The following is a 19,626-nucleotide window of genomic DNA, read 5'->3' as shown; positions in this document are numbered from 1 at the left end:
CAGACCACACATGCATAATCCCAATTTGAGGCAGTATATGCCACATGTCACAGAAGAGGCTGTCACAGGCAGTAGCCACTGTTGCATAGCTACTTCAAAGCCATTCCCAGCTTGTTCCACCTGCCAACACAACCCAGCTCTGTCCTGGTGTGGGACACCCATGTGCATTGGAGGGGCTGGGCTTCACTACCAGGGTGAACCTTCCCCTAAGCCAATCAAGGTAATTCCAGTTGTTTCGCCAGGGCCTGGTTAAGGAACCAGCATGTGATGTAATTATGGAAATGAGAGGTGAGGTAATGTCTGCCGGTTGGGGGTTGGAAGGAAGATATTCTTGCAAAAATTTCCTTGCTCTTAAAAAAGAACTCAGGGAAAGGATTTTCCTCTTGCAGCCCTGGGCATTACTGCATGAGCACATTGTGCTTGTGCCTGGTGCTTGAGGTTGCTGCAGCCGTCTTGTGACCAGAATGGGACAAACACGAGGACAAAAGCTACCGCTCAATAGCAAGGCAACACAGAAAGCTGAAAAAAGCATGGGCCCCAATAGAGTGCTGAGCCCCTGAATTAACCAACCTTGACACCAAACCTTGCTCTGCCTCCGAAGTTTTTTCAAGATTTTTAGTCCCCTTATTGTTTAGGACATTTTGATTTGGGTCTTCTATTTTTTCCTGCCAAAAGCATTCTAACTAACATTAAAGCCTTATGTAATTGTTGACAGATTTTTTTTTTCCTTATTTTCTGCCGGGCGTGGTGGCTCATGTCTGTGATCCCAGCACTTTCGGAGGCTGAGATGGGTAGACCACTTGAGGTCAGGAGTTCGAGACCAGCCTGGGCAGCATAGCAAAACCCTGTCTCTACAAAAATAAAATAAAATAAAGTAGAAGAAGCTGGGCATAGTGGTGTGTGCCTGTGGTCCCAGCTACTCCGGGGGCTGAGGTGAAAGGGCTTGAGCTGAGCCCAGGAGGCAGTGAGCTGTGACCGCACCATTGCACTCCAGTCTGGGTGACAGAGCAAGACCCTGTCTCCAAAAAAAAAAAAAAAAAAAAATTTCTGTATTTTCTTCTTCCTCTTCCCCTCTTCCTCCTCCTCCTCCTCCTCTTCCTCATTCTCTTCCTCCTTCTTCTTTTGTAATAGAAACAGGGTTTTGGCAGGGCACGGTGGCTGACGCCTGTAATCCCAGCAATTTGGGAGGCCAAGGTGGGCAGATCACTTGAGGTCAGGAGTTTGAGACCAGCCTGGCCAATATGGTGAAACCCCATCTCTACCAGGTATGGTGGCACACGCCTGTAATCCCAGCTACTCAGGTGGCTGAGGCAGAAGAATCACTTGAACCCAGGAGGTGGAGGTTGCAATGAGTGGAGATTGCACCATTGCACTCCAGCCTGGGCTACAGAGCGAGACTCTATCTCAAAAAAAAAAAAAAAAAAAGAAACGGGGTTTCACCATGTTGCCTAGGCTGGTCTCAAACTCCTGGACTCAAGAAATTCACCTTCCTCAGACTCCCAAAGCGCTGGGATTACAGGTATGAGCCACTGTGCTTGGCCAGAAATTTGTGGTAAAATTATTAATAATAAAAATATGAAGGCCCTGCTTTTATTCAGGCCAAAAAATATTAAGGCCCTTTTGAATTTGCAGAACCCCTTTGCCAGTGCAAACCTTGCCTTGGGTGAGTGAAGATCCTATCCCCTCTTTCTTTCCTCATATGTTGCCTTCTTCCACCTGCAGTTCCTGGTCCACCAAATGGATCTGCTTTTTCCTTCCAGTCTTCCCAGGTGCCTTGGCCAAACTCAAACCATAACTAAAAGGAACACAGACACCAGGCATGGTGGCTTCTGCTGTAATACCAACACTTTGTGAGGCTGAGGAGGAAGGATTGCTTAAGGCTAGGAATTCGAGATCAGCCTGGCAACATAGTGAGATCCTGTCTCTACACAAAATGTAAAAATTACCCTGGTGCTGTGGCATGGACCTATAGTCCCAGCTATTCGGGATGATGAGGTAGGAGGATTGATTGAGCCTGGGAGATCAAGGCTGCAGTGAGCCGTGTTCATGCCACTGCACTCCAGCCTGGGTGACAGAGCAAGACCCTGTCCCAGGGGGAAAAAAAAGGATAGAACATCTGCAAGTCCAAACAGTGTGCCATATTCTCCTCTTTTTTTTTTTTTTTTTTTTTTTTTGAGACAGAGTTTCGCTCTCGTTGCCCAGGTTAGAGTGCAGTGGTGCGATCTCAGCTCACCGCAACCCCTGCCTCCCGGGTTCAAGCGATTCTCCTGCCTCAGCCTCCCAAGTAGGTGGGATTACAGGCGCCTGCCACCATGCCCAGCTAATTCTGTATTTTTTATTAGAGATGGGGTTTCTCCATGTTGGTGAGGCTGATCTCAAACTCCCAACCTCAGTCAATCCGCCCACCTCGGCCTCTCAAAGTGCTGGGATTACAGGCATGAGCCACCGTGCTCGGCCTCATCTTCTTCCTTTTTACTTGCAGCTATGAGTGGGGCCTGTGGCCTGATGTGAGGGGGTAGAGAAGAGCAAGAAGGCCCCAACCTGAAGGAATACCCCCCTCCTAGGTACCTATCAAAATGAGCCTGACCCCAGGGCATTGCCACAGCTTCCAGAGCCTCCCATGCTATTTCAGACCAAGGATCTTGTAGACAAGGAGTGGTGCAGGGTGACGTGGATGAGACCCAGACCAGACTCTGAGGGCTCTGGGATGTGAATGGGGTTAGCTGACTGGTTGCTCCCCGTGTGGAGGCTCTGGGGCCTGTGAGAGGAAAAAACCCAAGTTCCCATTTCTGGCCCATTGTTTTCCTCTATTCTTCCTCCATCCTCCCCTCTTTCCACCACTCCTCACCTCCATTTCCCTTCTCCTCTCCCCTCCTCTCTTCCCCCTCCATTTCCCCCTTCCCTCTCTCTCCCATTCAGTTCTCCCTTTTCCTGTCTCCATCTCCTCTGCCACTGCCCTCCCCTCCAGCCAGGGGCCAGCACAGATAGCCGTGTACTATAGAAAGAATCCAACTAGAGAGTGAGAGAATGTTCTTCTTTTGTTGTTTTTGTTTTCTGAGATAGGAGCTCACTTGGTCACTCAGGCAGGAGTGCAGTGGCATAATCATAGCTCATTGCAGCCTCAACCTCCTGGGCTCAAGCAATTCTCCCACCTCAGCCTCCCAAGTAGCTGGGACTACAGGTGTGCACCACCATGCCCAGCTAATTTTAAATTTTTTGTAGAGACAGGGTCTTCCTATGTTGCCCAGGCTTGTCCTGAACTCCTGGGCTCAGGCAATCCTCCTGCCTTGACCTCACAAAATGTTGGGTTTACAGGCATGAGTCACTGTGACTGGCCAAGAGAATTTCTGACAGACATTGCCCATCAGGTCACTCTGGGTGTGACAGCCACTGGCTCCAGAAGCTCAGTCCTGGCGGCAGCTGTCAAACCAACACCCACATAGCCTGCAAGCAGAGGGCAGGCGGGGCAGTTTGTAGGGCTTCAGACCCTGTGAATTTTTCTTTTCAGCTGTCACCCAACCTCTCCCTGCAAGAGGTAGGGTGAGACAGATGGCAGAGTGTCACGACTGAAGAAGAGCCTCCGACGACTGGCCTGATGGGCACGGGCCCCTGCCCTGTCGCATGTCAGGCACACACATGTGCTCCAGCCACTGCCTCGGAAAAAGAGCATAACCATGTGCCAGGGTGAGATCTCTCCCCGGCTCACAGAATTGCAAGTACTGCTCCCCTCTCAGCATCTTCAGCAGGAAATAGGGGGTTGGGGGTGAGGGGCTGTGCCTGGTGATCCCAGTTTTCCTCCTTCTCATCTTCCAGGGTTCCAGGCTGAGGAGCTCAGAGGTTGTGTGGAGGAGGGAGGGGAATAACAGATGGGCCCGCATCAGGGCTGCGCCTCCTCTTGGACAGTCCCAGAACTCAGAGTTGGCGGCGGTGAGGAGGATCGCTGCCCTCCTTGGACACCCCGACTGTGATCTACTGTAAAAATCCTCCCTTCACCTGGGGAGGAGATTGCAGGCATGTTCCACCTCCAGCACAGTCCTCAGATGGGTTGTCCCCATTTCCCCCTGCCCTTTCCTTCCTCAGTAAAGTGATTACTGCTCATTCCCACCCAGAGGATCTTGGGGCATCCCCATGAGAAGGAAGAGCTTAGGACTCCTTCCCCGCTCCACAAAGAGCAGTTAAAAAATAAAAAATAGATTAAAAACACAAACAAAGGCTACTCTGGGCACACTGCCTACGGGGTAGCCTTGCTCCACAGGGGGCAGTTAAAAAAAGTAAAACAACAATAACAACAAAAAACAAAAAGAACTACTGGGGGCAGTGGTCTGAGACCCACCCCTCTCTTTAATAAATGCCTATTTCATTTTATTTTTACTTTTAAGACAGAGTCTCACTCTGTCGCCCAGGCTGGAGAGCAGTGGCGCAATCATATTTTACCAATGAGGAAAGCAAGGCCCAGTGACTGGCCCAGACCTGGGACCATATCCTTCCTGGTTTTTGGTTAGCTGCACTTTCCTTGCAACATGAGACATCTCAAGTGTAAACACCTCTGCCCGGCTTTCCCACCTTCTATAAACCCTACTAGGGTTCCCACACCTTCCTCAAAAACCTCTTTCTCCCTAGTCCTGCTGGCCTCACTCCCAATAACTTGTCCTTCAGCACACCCTCTGGAGTTCAGCCATTCAAGCCCCTGCCATTCCAGGCAGATTGCCTGAGCCCAGGAGTTCAAGACCAGCTTGGGCAACATGGTGCAACCCCATCTCTACAAAAAATGCAAAAATTAGCTGGGGATGGTGGCATGCAACTGTAGTCCCAGTTACTAGGGAGGCTGAGGCGGGAGGATAGCTTCAGCATGGGAGACGGAGGTTGCAGTGGGCTGAGACTACACCACCGCACTCCAGCCTGGGTGACAGAGTGAGACCCTGTCTCAAAAAAAAAAAAAAAAAAGAAAGAAAAAGAAAAAGAAAAGAAAAAAATAATAGTCTGATAAATATTCATACACCCTCCACCTAGATTAGGCAGCCACTAATATTTGCCTTTTTTTTTTTAATGGAGTTTCGGTCTTGTCACCCAGGCCAGAGTGCAGTGACATAATCTCAGCTCGCTGCAACCTCCGCCTCCTGGGTTCAAGCGAGTCTCCTGCCTTAGCCTCCCAAGTAGCTGGGACTACAGGTGCCTGCCACCATACCCAGCTAATTTTTGCATTTTTAGTAGAGACGGGGTTTCCCCATGTTGGCCAGGCTGGTCTCAAACTCTTGACCTCAGGTGATCTGCCCGCCTTGGCCTCCCAAAGTGCTGGGATTACAGGCGTGAGCCACTGTGCCCAGCTGATATTTGCCATATTTCAGCCGGGCACAGTGGTTAATGCCTGTAATCCCAGAGCTTTGGGAGGCTGAGGCAGGAGGACTGTTTGAGCCCAGGGGTTTGAGACCAGCCTGGGCAACACAGTGAGACCCAGTATCTATTTTAAATAAATAAATATTTTAAATAAATAAATAAATAGAAAAAATAACAAGTAAGATGAAGACAAACTATTTTTTTAAAAAAGGAAAAAAATAAATAGAAGAAAAAATTTTTAAAAATTGCCATTTCTTTCTTTCTCTAGAACATATACCTTTTCTTTGCTAACCCACTAGAAAGAAGGTTGAGGATATCATGACACTCCACTCCTAAATACTTTAGCAGGCAGACATTCCATTACACAACCACACTCCGATCTTCACACCTAAAAGAAGAATAATCGTTTCATAGCATATAATACCCCAAATTCTCCAATAACCTCTTTAAAAAAAAATGTAGGGTCCAATCTAGCTTTGTACATACATTTGATTGTTTCATCTCTTAGTCTCTTGTTGTCAAAATGATCTCCCACTGTAGTGGACTGAATGGTGGCTTCCCAAAACATATGTCTATGTCCTAGGACATGTTAATGTGACCTTATTTGGGAAAAGCGTCTTTACAGAGGTAGACAATGATCTTAAGGTGAGATCATCCTGGATTACTTGGGTGGGCCCCAAATCCAAAGATGAGGGTCTTTGTAAGAGGAAGAGGAGACATGGACACAAAGGAGGAGATGGCCATGCGAAGACAGAGTGAGAGACTGGAGGGATGTAGTCACAAGCCAAGGAATGCCTGGAGCACCACAAGCTGGAAGAGGCAAGGAAGGGTTCCTCTCTGCTCCAGCCTTCGGGACCACAGCCCCACCAACACCTTGATTTTGGACTTCTGGACTTCAGAACTGTGAGAGAATACATTTTTCTTGTTCTAAGCCACCAAGTTTGTGGTAATTTGTTATGAAAGCTCCAAAAAACACCAACAAAAAATGATATAAACTTATTATTATTATTATTATTTTGGCATTAACTTTTTTTTTCTTGTATTTTTAGTAGAGACAGGGTTTCGCCATGTTGATCAGGCTGGTCTCCAACTCCCGACCTCAGGTGATCCGCCCACCTAGGCCTCCTAAAGTGCTGGGATTACAGGTGTGAGACACCGTGCCTGGCCTTGACCTTAACTTTTTAAAGAGTCTAGGACTAGTTGTCTTATAGAATGTCCCAACTCTGAAATTGTCTTCAGATTGACCTTTTAAAATCCTAAATCAGGGCGGAGCAAGGTGGCTCATGCCTGTAATTCCAGCACTTTGGGAGGCCGAGGCGGGCAGATCACTAGGTCAGGAGATCGAGACCATTCTGGCCAACATGGTGAAACCCCATCTCTACTAAAAATACAAAAAAATTAGCTGTGTGTGGTGGCACGATCCTGTAGTCCCAGCTACTCGGGAGGCTGAGGCAGGAGAATCACTTGAACCTGGGAGGCAGAGGTTGCAGTGAGCCAAGATCGCACGACTGCACTCCAGCCTGGCGACAGAGCGAGACTCCGTTTCAAAAACAAAACAAAACAAAACAAAAATCATAAATCAGATTAAGTCATTCCCTGCTTCAAACCCTCCAACGGCTTTTCATTGCATTTAAAATAAACTCTTTACTCTGATTTTAAACGCCTCGTGATCTTTGACTCCTTGCCATGCCTCTAACCTTACCTTTCCCGCTCTCTTCCCCCATCTGCCTTGCGCCAGCCTCACTGAACTTTCTGCAATTCTTCAAACATGCCAAGCTCATCCCCAGCCTTACCCTTCTGCTCGGGTGATGACTGAATACAATTCATGATTTTCAAGTCCTAGATTGCATGGAAATAGCTATAAAGAATGTTATTGGGGCAATTGAGGGAATTTGAATATGGGCTGTGTATTAGATAATACTGTTATATCAGTGTTAAATTTCTTTTTTGTTAGTTACAAAATTTTTTTACACAAATAAAGGCAAATCAATGTTAAATGTCTTCAGTGGGCTAATCCTACTGTGGTTATGTAGGAAAATGTCCTTGTTCTTTGGAGTTACATGCTAACATATTCAGAGATTAAATATAATGATGTTTAACACTTCCAGAGGAATTGTGGCAAAACACTGACAACTGGTAAATCCAAGGGAAGGATATATTGGTGTTCATAGCAGCATTCTTTCAACTTTGTCCTGGGTTTGATTTTTTTCAAGATAAAATAGAGTAAAAGATGGACAATTTAAAGAAAAAATATCTTAATCCAGGAATACTTAAAAATCAGTAGAGCATTTGTCAATGCCCTTCTAAAGATTCAGAAGATGTGGGTAGGACCCAGGGGCCTGCCTTTTCATGGCCCGGGTGACCCTCAGGCAGCTGCCCAGGCCACACTTTGAACAGGTTCACTGAGCACTCTGCCGTTGGAGTGTGGCTTGCTGGCACAGCCCACTGTTTCCCATTCTCCAGCTGAGGAGCGGCTGGCTGAAAGATCAAGCAGGCGGATGGAGACGTGATTTTACAGTGAGGGTGGAACCGGAGATTGTGGGCACAATAGAGAATGGTGAGGAGTTGCGGAAAGATTTTGTCTTCCTGCCCTGTCTTTTGGCTTCTGGAGGAACAGAGGAGGCTCCTAGAACTCAGGGAAAGAATGGAATGAGGGCTCCAAACTCCTCATACCAGCGCTTCTCTGACTCTATTTTACACTGTCTTGGATAAATATCATCTGTAAACAAACAAACAAGCAAAAAAAGAAATTACAATAAGTTTTGAAGTATTCCCCAAATTCCAGTGTTCCAGGATCCTTGAGTCTTGTACTCAACATAGATGCAGACTGAACACGTCAGCACGTCATTCTGACTTCTGACCAGAAGGTGGCAGCAACATACCTCGTTTTATTTTAGGGGCCACCAACAAAGAGATTTTTTGGGTGCCTCACACGCATTCAATTGACCTAGGTCCCGCCGCAGACACCACGGACAAAAAGATGAGTACGATCTTATCATTGCCCTCAAAGATCATATTGTCAGGGAGCGGAAAGTCAGAGGCAGACATATAAACAGATGACCAGTTACTAGCTGTGTGACCTTAGGAAAGTTACTTAACCTCGCTGTGCCTCAGTTTCTTCAACTATGAAGTGGGAATAGTAATAGTACCTATGTCATAGGGTTACTGTGAGGATTAGGAGTGATTAAATAAATGTGTTAGACCTAGCACTGTATCACTATGTGATACAGTGAGAGAAGGGATGAGCTGGCAGGGATGCCCACAGTGCTCCCTAACTGGAAGCAGTGGAGCCCCAGGTGGAGATAATGGGAAAGAGTTCCACTCTGGTAAAGCCACTCTGTCAGTGGGGACCCTGCAGCCAAACTGGGCTGGGAGAGTCTACCTTCAAAAGTGTGGTGCTGGATCCCTTCCGGCTGAGGCTCACCTTAGGTCCTGCAGGCATAGAGTGCAGAACACCAGCAGGGCCACTTAGGGCCTGATCAACCAGGACGCGCCCTTCCAGAGAGGAAACCACCACTAGCTCACCGTACAAGCTCAGACATGCAACTTGGTCCCTCTGAGCCTCAGGTCTTACCTAAGTGATTGGGAAATAGGATCACAGGGACCAAGGAACAGTGCTGAGTTCCACATCTGGGACATCACAAGAGCAACTATAAAGCAGGCAATTCAGGAGCAGCGAGGACTTGGAGCTAGGGACTTAAAAATAAAGCTGGGGAGCCAGGCATGGTGGCTCACGATTGTAATCCCAGCACTTTGGGAGGCCGAGGTGGGTGGATTGCCTGAGCTCAGTAGTCTGAGATCAGCCTGGGCAACATGGTGAAACCCCCTCTCTACCAAAAGTACAAAAAAATTAGCCAGGCGTGGTGGTGCGCTCCTGCAACCCCAGCTACTCAAGGACTGAGGCAGGAGGATCGTTTGAGCCTGGGAGGCGGAAGTTGTAGTGAGCTGAGACTGCACCACTGCATTCCAACCTGGGTGACAGAGTGAGATCCTTTTCAAAAAATAAAAATAAAATAGGCCGGGGGCTGTGGTTCATGCCTGTAATCCCAGCACTTTGGGAGGCCAAGGCGGACAGATCACGAGGCCAAGAGATGGAGACCATCCTGGCCAACATGGTGAAACCCATCTCTACTAAAAATACAAAAATTAGCTGGGTGTGGTGGCGTGCCCAGGATGTAGTCCCAGCTACTTGGGAGGCTGAGGCAGGAGAATCGCTTGAACCCCGGAGGCGAAGTTTGCAGTGAGGCGAGATCGCGCCACTGTACTGCAGCCCGGTGACAAAGCGAGACTCCGTCTCAAAAAATAATAGTAGTAACAATAATAATAATAATAATAAAATAAATAAATACATAAAAATAAAATAAAGCTGGGAAGACAAAGGAATCCTGGAGAGGACCCTGGACTTCACCTAGGATGTGGAGTGGAGGTTTAGGTTTTTAAATTTTATTTTGTTTTTCTTAATTTTTTAATTTTTATTTTTGAGATGGAGTCTTGCTCTGTTGTCCAGGCTGGAGTGCAGTGGCGCAATCTCGGCTCACTGCAAGCTCCGCCTCCCGGGTTCACGCCATTCTCCTGCCTCAGCCTCCTGAGTAGCTGGGACTACAGGTGCTCGCCACCATGCCGGTTTACTTTTTTGTATTTTTAGTAGACGGGGTTTCACCGTGTTAGCCAGGATGGTCTCGATCTGACCTCATGATCTGCCCGCCTCGGCCTCCCAAAGTGCTGGGATTACAGGCGTGAGCCACAGCGCCTGGCTGGTTATTTATTTATTTATTTAGAGACAGGATCTCAGTCACTGGGGCTGGAGTACAGTGGTGTAGTCACAGTTCACAGCAGCCTTGACCTCCTGGGCTCAGGTGATCCTCCTACCTCAGCCTTCGAAGTAGCTGGGGCTACAGGTGCATGCCACCATGCCTGGCTAATTTTTGTGTGTTTTGTAGAGATGGGGTTTCCCCATGTTGCCCAGGACTGGTCTTGAACTTCTAGGATCAAGCGATCTGCCTGCCTTGGCCTCCCAAAGTGCTGGGATTACAGGTGCGAGCCACTTCGCCTGGCCTGGAGTGGAGGTTTGTGTCAATCCTAGACCCGGAGAGCCAGAGACCCCAGCTGATAGATGCAAGTATTAGGGATGTGCTGAAGCAGAGGGTAAGGCTGGGAGGAGCTTAGCATGCCTTTTTTTTTTTTTTTTTTTTGAGACAGAGTCTCGCTCTGTCGCCCAGGCTGGAGTGAAGTGGCCCGATCTTGGCTCACTGCAACCTCTGCCTCCCGGGTTCAATAGATTCTCCTTCCTCAGCCTCCCAAGTAGCTGGGATTACTGGCATGTGCTACCACGCCTGGCTAATTTGTTTGTTTGTTTTTTGAGACGGAGTCTCGCTCGGTCACCCAGGCTGGAGTGCAGTGGCGCGATCTCCGCTCACTGCAAGCTCCACCTCCTGGGTTCACACCATTCTCCTGCCTCAGCCTCTCCAGTAGCTGGGACTACAGGCGCCCGCCACCATGCCCGGCTAATTTTTTGTATTTTTAGTAGAGACGGGGTTTCACCATGTTAGCCAGGATGGTCTTGATCTCCTGACCTTGTGATCCGCCCGCCTCAGCCTCCCAAAGTGCTGGGATTACAGGCGTAAACCACTGTGCTCCACCGGCATGTCTTTGTTCTATGACTGTTCTTTGGCCAGCCATGGATCTCTTTACTCTCCCAATCTCCCACTCTCTCTTGCCTACATGCCCTCCTAATCCAGCTTTGAGCCCGTGGCCTGACATTTAATAGCACTCTTGGCCAGGCGTGGTGGCTCATGCCTGTAATCCCAGCACTTTGGGAGGCCGAGGCAGGCGGACCATTTGAGATCAGGAGTTCGAGACCAGCTTGACCTACATAGTGAAACCCCATCTCTACTAAAGTACAAAAATTAGCCAGGCATGGTGGCAGGTACCTGTAATCCCAGCTACTCGGGAGGCTGAGGCAGGAGAATCGCTTGATCCCAGGAGGTGGAGGTTGCAGTGAGCTGAGATCATGCCACTGCACTCCAGCCTGGGCAACAGAGCAAGACTCTCTCTCAAAAAAAAATAAATTTAATTTAATTTAAAAATAGCACTCTTGCCAGTAACCTAAACTTTGTTACTCACCTTCCCTGCAAACCCCTGAACACATGCAATAGTTGTTTCTCTTCCAGCCTTCATCGGAGCAGCCAAGGGAGGCAGGAGGAGGAGGAGCGATGAGAATACTGGCAAATACTTCTACAGCATGTACTAGGTGCCAAGCACTAAGTCCTTTACAGAGGGTAACTCGTTTAATCCTCCCAACACCATGAGGTAAGTACTGTTATTATCATTCCCATTTGTGGATAAAGAAAATGGGGTGGCCGGGCGCGGTGGCTTATGCCTGTAATCCCAGCACTTTGGGAGGCCAAGACAGGTGGATCACGAGGTCAGGAGATCGAGACCATCCTAGCTAACATGGTGAAGCACCGTCTCTACCAAAAATATGAAAAAATTAGCCGGGCGTGGTGGCAGGCGCCAGTCATCCCAGCTACTCAGGAGGCTGAGGCAGGAGAATGGCGTGAACCCGGGAGGCGGAGCTTGCAGTGAGCTGAGATCGTGCCACTGCACTCCAGCCTGGGTGACAGAGCGAGACTCTGTCTCAAAAAAAAAAAAAAAAAAAAGGAAGAAAAAAGAAAGAAAGAGAGAAAGAAAGAAAGAAAGAAAGAAAGAAAGAAAGAAAGAAAGAAAATGGGGTGAACAGAGGTTAAGTCACTCAGAAAACCCAAAGCACACAGCTAATTAAGGTGAGCAGCCATGAATGAACCTGCACTGTCTGCCCAGAGTCCCGGTCCACCAGGGGAGGATGAGGCCAGGGAGGACTTGGCTTCTTCCGCCTTGGATCCAAGCACTACTTTCAGCAACCAGGGACACAGTCCAAAAGAAGCCCAGACTCTCACTGCTCTTGGGGCTGACATTATCACTCTGGAGGTTAATAATAATAGTAATAATAAAACCAGCTTCCATTTTCAGGCTTTAAGATGTGTGTCCTAAGCACTTCACATGTATTTATTTATTCCTTTAGTCCTCCCAACAACACTATGAGGTAGAAGCTACAGTTAGTTATCTCCCTTTTCTTGAGGGACATGAAGGGACGTAGTGACGAGCCTAAATTCTACAACAGAGTGGTGGATCAGATGGGAAGTGTGGCAGCTGGATGCCAGAGCCCGGCTCTTAACCCAGACTCTTTGCCTACCTTTGCTCCGCCTGGAGTTGCTGGCCTGCTCCTTCTGCTTTAGGGGAGGAGCCTCTTCTGCCTGGCAGTTCCCCACCCAGGCCTGGTCCACAGCTCTACAGCCCTGCTGTGGCAGCCCTCTGTCCCTTCTCCTCCGAGGCATGTAGGTGGCCAGCGGAGCCCTTAAGCAGGGTGAGGATGGGAACTCCATCTGGAACTCCCCAGGCCCAGCTGCAGCCCCAGCAGCCTCTACTCTCAGAGGCTTGGGTCCCCCACCAGTGCCCTGTAGACAGGGCCTGAGCTGGTCCTCCCCAGGCCTTGCCCGCCTCTCCTGATGCAGAGCTGGCTCCCTGCTCCTGGAGGGTGGGGCCAAATCCGGGATAGATGGGGCTCCAGGCCAACAGCAGCTGGGGCTCAGTGCCCAGGACTGCGGCAGGAAGCACCAAGGCTTCCCTAGCCCCTCCTCACACCCACCAAGCCTCCCGGCCCTATCCCGGGTGGGACCCTACCCCTCCCAATTCCCAGGAGTTAGGGGAGGCCAAGCTGTCATTTATTCGTCCTGTCCCATCTCTCCCTTCCTCCCGCTTCCCACTCCCCTGGCAACCAAACCAGACCCATCAAGGAGAAGGAACTGGCAGCTGTGCAGGGAGAGACTAATGGCCCGGAAGGAAGGAGGGGCCTGGAAAGGAGACGAAGGCGGTAGGGACGTGAGCAGGGCGTTGGCCCTGGCCCATCTCACAGGACGCACAAAGAGGGGAGGGGGCTGCTGCCCTGCAATACTGAGGAGCTGGCCAGCCAGGGAGCCGCCCTCCTTACCCCCAGCCAGATATCCAGGCAGGAACCTCAAACCTGCTTCCCCAGATGCACTCTCTTGTCCTCAGGTCCCATCTGAGGCAGACCTGTCTCACAGGACAGCGCTGGAGTCCCCAGCAGCAGCAGCAGCCCCAGCCCTATGGTTCCTGGCAAACCCAGCAGACCTCAGCAACCCGGCTCCTGCAGACGATCCGAGCTGCCTCTGTCCACTCCTGGGCAGGTTGTGCTTGCATTCTGGAAGCTGTTTGACATACAAAGGCCAGATATCAGCCTTCCCGCTAACTCTGGGGTAGGGGAGGGTGTGGTGGGATGTGTGATTGTGTGTGTATGTGTGTGTATGTAGTGTGTGTGCGCATAGATATACAAAGCTGTGTGTATGCATCTGTTTGCGTGCGCAGGTTTGTGGACCTGTTCTGGGGCCTTCTCTCTTTCAGACTGCTGGGGATGGGCACTTTATCTTTCCCCATCTCTTCCCCATCCAGCCCCACCCATCCCTGGTACCTGCAACTCATCCATCAATACTGGAAACCAGCTCCTGCCAGTCCATCCATCTCTCAGCCTTGGCAGCCGCTGTTGCCCCTCAGCCCCCTCCCCTTCCTACCTCAGGAATCACTCTGGTTCCCGTAAAGCCCATGACTGAGCAGCAATTGGTGTGGGGTTGGGGGAGGGAGAATCCAATAAACCAAGGCAGAATACAAAAGGCCCACTTAGCCCAGCCCGTGGCATGGGGCAGACCCTCCCGAGTGGGATCCAGAGCTGGGTCCAGCCACCCTCAGTCCCCTATGATGTACCCACCTCATTGGGGCTTGTTGCGGGGTAGGTCTAGGTTTGGGGGCTGTGTCTTTAAGGCTGAAACATCAGCAGACAACCTCTGCTGGGCCGTCTTCAGGGGAGGGGGAGGGGGGCTGGTCAGCCCATTAGCAGCAGAGCTGGCGCCAGGCACCAGCCCTTCACAGGGCCCTGGGGATTAGGGAGAGTAGCTCTTCCCCAGCCCGATCTGCCTCTGCGCCCCTGTCTCCTATTCCTCTCTGGGTGTGGTGAAGGAGGGGTAGCTGACAGTAGGTGAAAATAGAGCCTGGCCTTCAGGGGGCAAGTCAAGGCACTAGCTATGGGGCCTAAGCCAGGTCAACTCTCCCTCCAGCTGGCCTCCTCCCTACTCCTGTGCCAGAAGCCTGCCCTTTAACTTCAGGTCCTTCTACCTCGCAATTTTCAGGGACTCTAGTTCAAGTCAGGCCTTCCTACCCTAGGTTCTAGCTTTGGGTGCTTGTTGGGAGGAAGTGACCCCCACCCCAGCGGCAACAGGGGGCAATCAAGTGGGTAGAGGCCTGCAACCAGGGAAGGGAGGGGAAGGCGCTCCTGCTGTTCCGCAGGGGTGGGGCATCCCCCTCCCCATACAACCCCCCTCCAGCGGGCCATCAGGCCAGTGGGAGGAGCTGCCCGTGCCCCCCCTGAGACCGCAGGGCTATAAATCCGCCTCGCAGCGGTCTGCGGCTCCTTCCCAGCCCCCGGCCTAGCTCTGCGAACGGTGACTGCCCATCCTTGGCCGCAATGAGCCACCACCCGTCGGGCCTCCGGGCCGGCTTCAGCTCCACCTCATACCGCCGTACCTTCGGTCCACCGCCCTCACTATCCCCCGGGGCCTTCTCCTACTCGTCCAGCTCCCGCTTCTCCAGCAGCCGCCTGCTGGGCTCCGCGTCCCCGAGCTCCTCGGTGCGCCTGGGCAGCTTCCGTAGCCCCCGAGCGGGAGCGGGCGCCCTCCTGCGCCTGCCCTCGGAGCGCCTCGACTTCTCCATGGCCGAGGCCCTCAACCAGGAGTTCCTGGCCACGCGCAGCAACGAGAAGCAGGAGCTGCAAGAGCTCAACGACCGCTTCGCCAACTTCATCGAGAAGGTACGCTTTCTGGAGCAGCAGAACGCGGCCCTGCGCGGGGAGCTGAGCCAAGCCCGGGGCCAGGAGCCGGCGCGCGCCGACCAGCTGTGCCAGCAGGAGCTGCGCGAGCTGCGGCGAGAGCTGGAGCTGTTGGGCCGCGAGCGTGACCGGGTGCAGGTGGAGCGCGACGGGCTGGCGGAGGACCTGGCGGCGCTCAAGCAGAGGTCAGGGGGCAGGGCTGGGCCGCTGCCGTCGAGGCGAGGTCGAAGCGGCCGTCGAGGCGGCTGCTCTTCCCTCCCCTCGCTTCCCCTCTCCATCAGCAGCCCAAGGGTGTGGCTCCCCTTACCAACCCAGATGTGTGCGGGCAGCATCCTTGCCCACGGGCTCCAAGTGCCCCCCGCTACCCACTTTGCTCTGAGTGTTTGGGGAGGTGGGAGAAGTGGGTATCTGTGCCTCCCCTGAGTAATGAGGAAACCCCCTTTTCAGCTCCCAGTCCGTTAGAGACAATGCGGGGCAATTCCATTAGACAGCCTCAGCCCTCCATTTAGAGTCCTGGGCAGCAGAACAGCCTCTAACCGGATCCTGGGGGGCGTGCGGTCTGGGGTGCGAGCTGGGCGGCGACCCCGCAGTTCAGCCTCTGCACGCTCTTCCCGTCAGGTTGGAGGAGGAGACGCGCAAGCGGGAGGACGCGGAGCACAACCTCGTGCTCTTCCGCAAGGTGAGTCCGAGCCCCTCTCCGAGTTCAGCCCCCCACCCCTACCCCCGATCTCAGTATCCAGAGGTGGCATCGGTGGGCGCGGGGAGAAGGCGGTAACCCAGATGCCTCCTGAGGCAGACAGGGAAGGCCTGGTCCTTCCTTGGTCTGCGCAGCCCCTAACTTATCTTGAACCTCCACTGCCACCCCTCGAAGGACGTGGACGATGCCACTCTGTCCCGCCTGGAACTAGAGCGCAAGATTGAGTCTCTGATGGATGAGATTGAGTTCCTCAAGAAGCTGCACGAGGAGGTAAGTGGGCCCGGTATCAGGGGCGGCTTCTGAGGTTGTGGGGTGGTCTCGCTGGAGCTGGCGGGTGGAGCGGAGGCATCGCCCTGGGGATCAGGACGATGCTGGGTAGACGCAGCCCCTCCACCCCAGTCTACAGGTGGTTAGACTCCCACCCTTGCGCCACCTGGCGGCGGGCAGCGGGGCTGTACCTCCGAAACCCGGCCTCTGGTCTCGCGCCCGCGGGGGCGCAGGGCTGTACGCCCCGCCCTCCCTGGCGCCCCCTTCTGTTCGTTCAAGCGTTTCTTCTCTTTTCTGTGCACGAACTGCGTGGCCCGCGTGGAATTTGCGCCGCTGTCCATCCTCTGCCTGCTCCCGGCCGTAGGAGCTGCGAGACCTGCAGGTGAGTGTGGAGAGCCAGCAGGTGCAGCAGGTGGAGGTGGAAGCCACGGTGAAGCCCGAGCTGACGGCAGCGCTGAGGGACATCCGCGCGCAGTACGAAAGCATCGCCGCGAAGAACCTGCAGGAGGCGGAGGAGTGGTACAAGTCCAAGGTGCAAGAGCCGGGAGGGCCTGCGAGGCGGGACGCTGGGGTGGTGTCGCGCGTCCCAGCCGACTCAAGCCTGGGTTACCCCCACTTCTCAGTACGCGGACCTGTCCGACGCTGCCAACCGGAACCACGAGGCCCTGCGCCAGGCCAAGCAGGAGATGAACGAGTCCCGACGCCAGATCCAGAGTCTAACGTGCGAGGTGGACGGGCTGCGCGGCACGGTGAGTACGAAGCTGCGCGCTCGGGCCCGGGGAGCGGACGATGAAATGTTCTGCAACTGGCCCCTTCCACTCCCCTACCCCAGAACGAGGCGCTGCTCAGGCAGTTGAGAGAGCTGGAGGAGCAGTTCGCCCTGGAGGCGGGGGGCTACCAGGCGGGCGCTGCGCGGCTCGAGGAGGAGCTGCGACAGCTAAAGGAGGAGATGGCGCGGCACCTGAGGGAGTACCAGGAGCTCCTCAACGTCAAGATGGCCCTGGACATCGAGATCGCCACCTACCGCAAGCTGCTGGAGGGCGAGGAGAGCCGGTGAGGGTGGAGCTGCTGGGGCGGGGCAGGGCGGGGTCGGGACTGGGCCGGGCAGGGCGGGGCCTGGGCAGGGGCGCTGACAGCTTGCTTCGCCTCTAGGATCTCCGTGCCCGTCCATTCTTTTGCCTCCTTAAATATAAAGACGACTGGTGAGTCTGGCTTACAGCCTGTACCTCTCCTTGTCCACTTCTGCCCTCCTCGGGCTCCTGCTCTGGCTCACCTCAGGGATCTCTTCTCCCCACGGAACTTCTGGGTCCTGGCCTGTACCCACCCCTACTCCTCAAACCCGCCCCTCCCCTGCCCTCAGGGATAGCAGTGGGAGCCTAAGAGGAGAGATTCCCACGCCTTCCCCCTTGAACCCTTTATCCTGCTTTCTTCAGTGCCTGAGGTGGAGCCTCCCCAGGACAGCCACAGCCGGAAGACGGTTCTGATCAAGACCATTGAGACCCGGAATGGGGAGGTGAGGCAGGTCCCCTAATGCCAGGACCCCACCATTTCCCATATTATTTCTGAGCCCCAGCCTGGCTGTCGCTAATCTTACTTAGGGTGGGTAATTCTTGGGGAGAGACAGAGAAGGAGACAGAGAACGTGGATAGATAAACAGGAACCTCTGCTGGTTACCCCAGGGAGTGGGGCTCTATGATCCAAAGGAGTAGGATGGAGGGTGGCGCTGAATGGCTTGTGCCCATCATATGCCCTGTCCCCAGCAGGTGGTGACAGAGTCCCAGAAGGAGCAGCGCAGTGAGCTGGACAAGTCTTCTGCCCACAGTTACTGAACCCCTTGGTCCGGAGCCTTGACTCTGCCCTAGGCCTGCTGAAAGCCCAAACCCTAAGACCACTCCTGAATTGTCTCCTCTCCCTCTGCATGTGTCTAAAAGGTGGTACCAGGCATCCCTTTCCTGGCTTATGGCCAAGCCCTACCCGGCCAGCAGTCGCTGGGCCTCTCCCTGCCTTGACACTTGATGTGACCTATGTGCTTCCCTTTTCATGTCCCGATAAGAAGCCAATGATCCCCCCTCAGGACAAATCTACTCCAGCCACGATGAGAAGTGGGTGAGCCAGGGTCTGAGTTTCACATTTGAACCAAATAAAATGCTGTCAAGAGAAAACTCTCCAGTGCATTTGTGTCTGTGGAAGTGTGTGTGGGGTACCTGAGGGGAGGAGCCTCGGCGGTGTTCTCCCTTTGTCTCAAGTCATTTCTTTTCTGGCTGTCACTCTCTCGGCATCAATATACCCTTCTAGGTTTTCTACCTCTGTCCATTCCTTCTCAGCTTTTGTTCCTCACCTGCAGCCTGGAATGCCCAGCCACCTGCTGGGTGCCTCACAGGCCACTCAAACTCAACCTGTCCCAAACAGAGCTCCTCACCTCCCTCTGCAATCATGCTCTTCCTCTGGATTCCTTGCCCCAGAAGAAGGCACCACTAAGACACCTAGTGCCCAAGTTAGAATTCACCTCAGCTTATGCACACTTCTTTTCTTTACCTGACCCCAAATTCTGTGAAGTCTACTTCTTTTGTTATTTAAAAAATTTTAATAGGCTGGGCGCGGTGGCTCACGCCTGTAATCCCAGCACTTTGAGAGGCCGAGGCAGGTGGATCATGAGGTCAGGAGATCGAGACCATCCTGGCTAACATGGTGAAACCTTGTCTCTACTAAAAGTACAAAAAAATGGCCGGGCGTGGTGGCTCACACCTGTAATCCCAGCACTTTGGGAGGCCGAGGCGGGTGGATCACTTGAGGTCAGGAGTTCAAGAAGAGCCTGGCCAACATGGTGAAACCCTGTCTCTACTAAAAATAAAAAAATTAGCTGGGTGTGATGGCGGGTGCCTGTAATCCCAGCTACTTGGGAGGCTGAGGCAGGAGAATCGCTTGAACCTGGGAGGCGGAGGTTGTAGTGAGCCAAGATCGCACCACTGCACTCCAGCCTGGGCAACAGAGCGAAACTCTGTCTCAAATAATAATAATAATAATAATAATAATAATAATAATAATAATAATAAGCCCGGTGGCCAGGCACAGTGGCTCATGCCTGTAATCCCAGCACTTTGGGAGGCCAAGGCGGGCGGATCACGAGGTCAGGAGATCGAGACCATCCTGGCTAACATGGTGAAACCCCGTTTCTACTAAAAAAAAAATACAAAAAATTAGCCAGGCATGGTGGCGGGCACTTGTAGTCCCAGCTACTCCGGAGGCTGAGGCAGAAGAATGGTGTGAACCCAGGAGGCGGAGCTTGCAGTGAGCTGAGATCATACCACTGCACTCCAGCCTGGGCGACAGAGCGAGATTCCGTCTCAAAAAAAAAAAAATAGCCAGGCGTAGTGGCACGCGCCTGTAGTCTCAGCTA

The 19,626-nt window shown here is 52.6% G+C and overlaps 1 protein-coding gene and 1 long non-coding RNA gene across 3 annotated transcripts in view; one reads left to right on the top strand and one right to left on the bottom strand.

Annotated features, from left to right (window-relative positions):
• Positions 1-12,163: 12,163 nt before the first annotated feature.
• Positions 12,164-19,626, bottom strand: part of LOC109029056 (uncharacterized) — a 34,206-nt gene continuing 26,743 nt past the window's right edge. Inside the window, exons 5-8 of the long non-coding RNA XR_002008051.2 lie at positions 16,421-17,411; positions 14,965-16,289; positions 14,153-14,240; positions 12,164-13,598 (exon numbers count right to left, since the gene is read on the bottom strand). This is a non-coding gene — a long non-coding RNA (uncharacterized lncRNA). The remainder of the gene's footprint in view (positions 13,599-14,152; positions 14,241-14,964; positions 16,290-16,420; positions 17,412-19,626) is intronic.
• Positions 14,732-18,391, top strand: PRPH (peripherin). 2 transcript variants are annotated; one of them, XM_004053088.3, is made up of 9 exons: positions 14,732-15,450; positions 15,884-15,944; positions 16,137-16,232; positions 16,594-16,761; positions 16,853-16,978; positions 17,062-17,282; positions 17,382-17,431; positions 17,663-17,742; positions 17,993-18,391. In XM_004053088.3, the coding sequence occupies exons 1-9, from the start codon at positions 14,906-14,908 to the stop codon at positions 18,056-18,058; spliced, it is 1,413 nt and encodes a 470-aa protein (XP_004053136.1). In that variant the 5' UTR covers positions 14,732-14,905; the 3' UTR covers positions 18,059-18,391. The 2 variants fall into 2 exon arrangements, with proteins under 2 accessions (XP_004053136.1, XP_055213275.1); XM_055357300.2 differs by having other exon boundaries at positions 17,990-18,381.

This window comes from Gorilla gorilla, chromosome 10 (genome assembly GCF_029281585.2).
Source record: "Gorilla gorilla gorilla isolate KB3781 chromosome 10, NHGRI_mGorGor1-v2.1_pri, whole genome shotgun sequence".
Classification (NCBI taxonomy): Eukaryota; Metazoa; Chordata; class Mammalia; order Primates; family Hominidae; genus Gorilla; species Gorilla gorilla.
This window is presented reverse-complemented; position numbering and strand designations above follow the sequence as displayed.

Excerpts from the sequence above, each read along its gene's own strand:
- PRPH (XM_055357300.2), top strand. The coding sequence starts at position 14,906 with ATGAGCCACCACCCGTCGGGCCTCCGGGCCGGCTTCAGCTCCACCTCA. Across the intron at positions 16,979-17,061 it reads TGGACGGGCTGCGCGGCACG|AACGAGGCGCTGCTCAGGCA; the intron begins GTGAGTACGAAG and ends CCCCTACCCCAG. Across the intron at positions 17,432-17,662 it reads CTTAAATATAAAGACGACTG|TGCCTGAGGTGGAGCCTCCC; the intron begins GTGAGTCTGGCT and ends TGCTTTCTTCAG.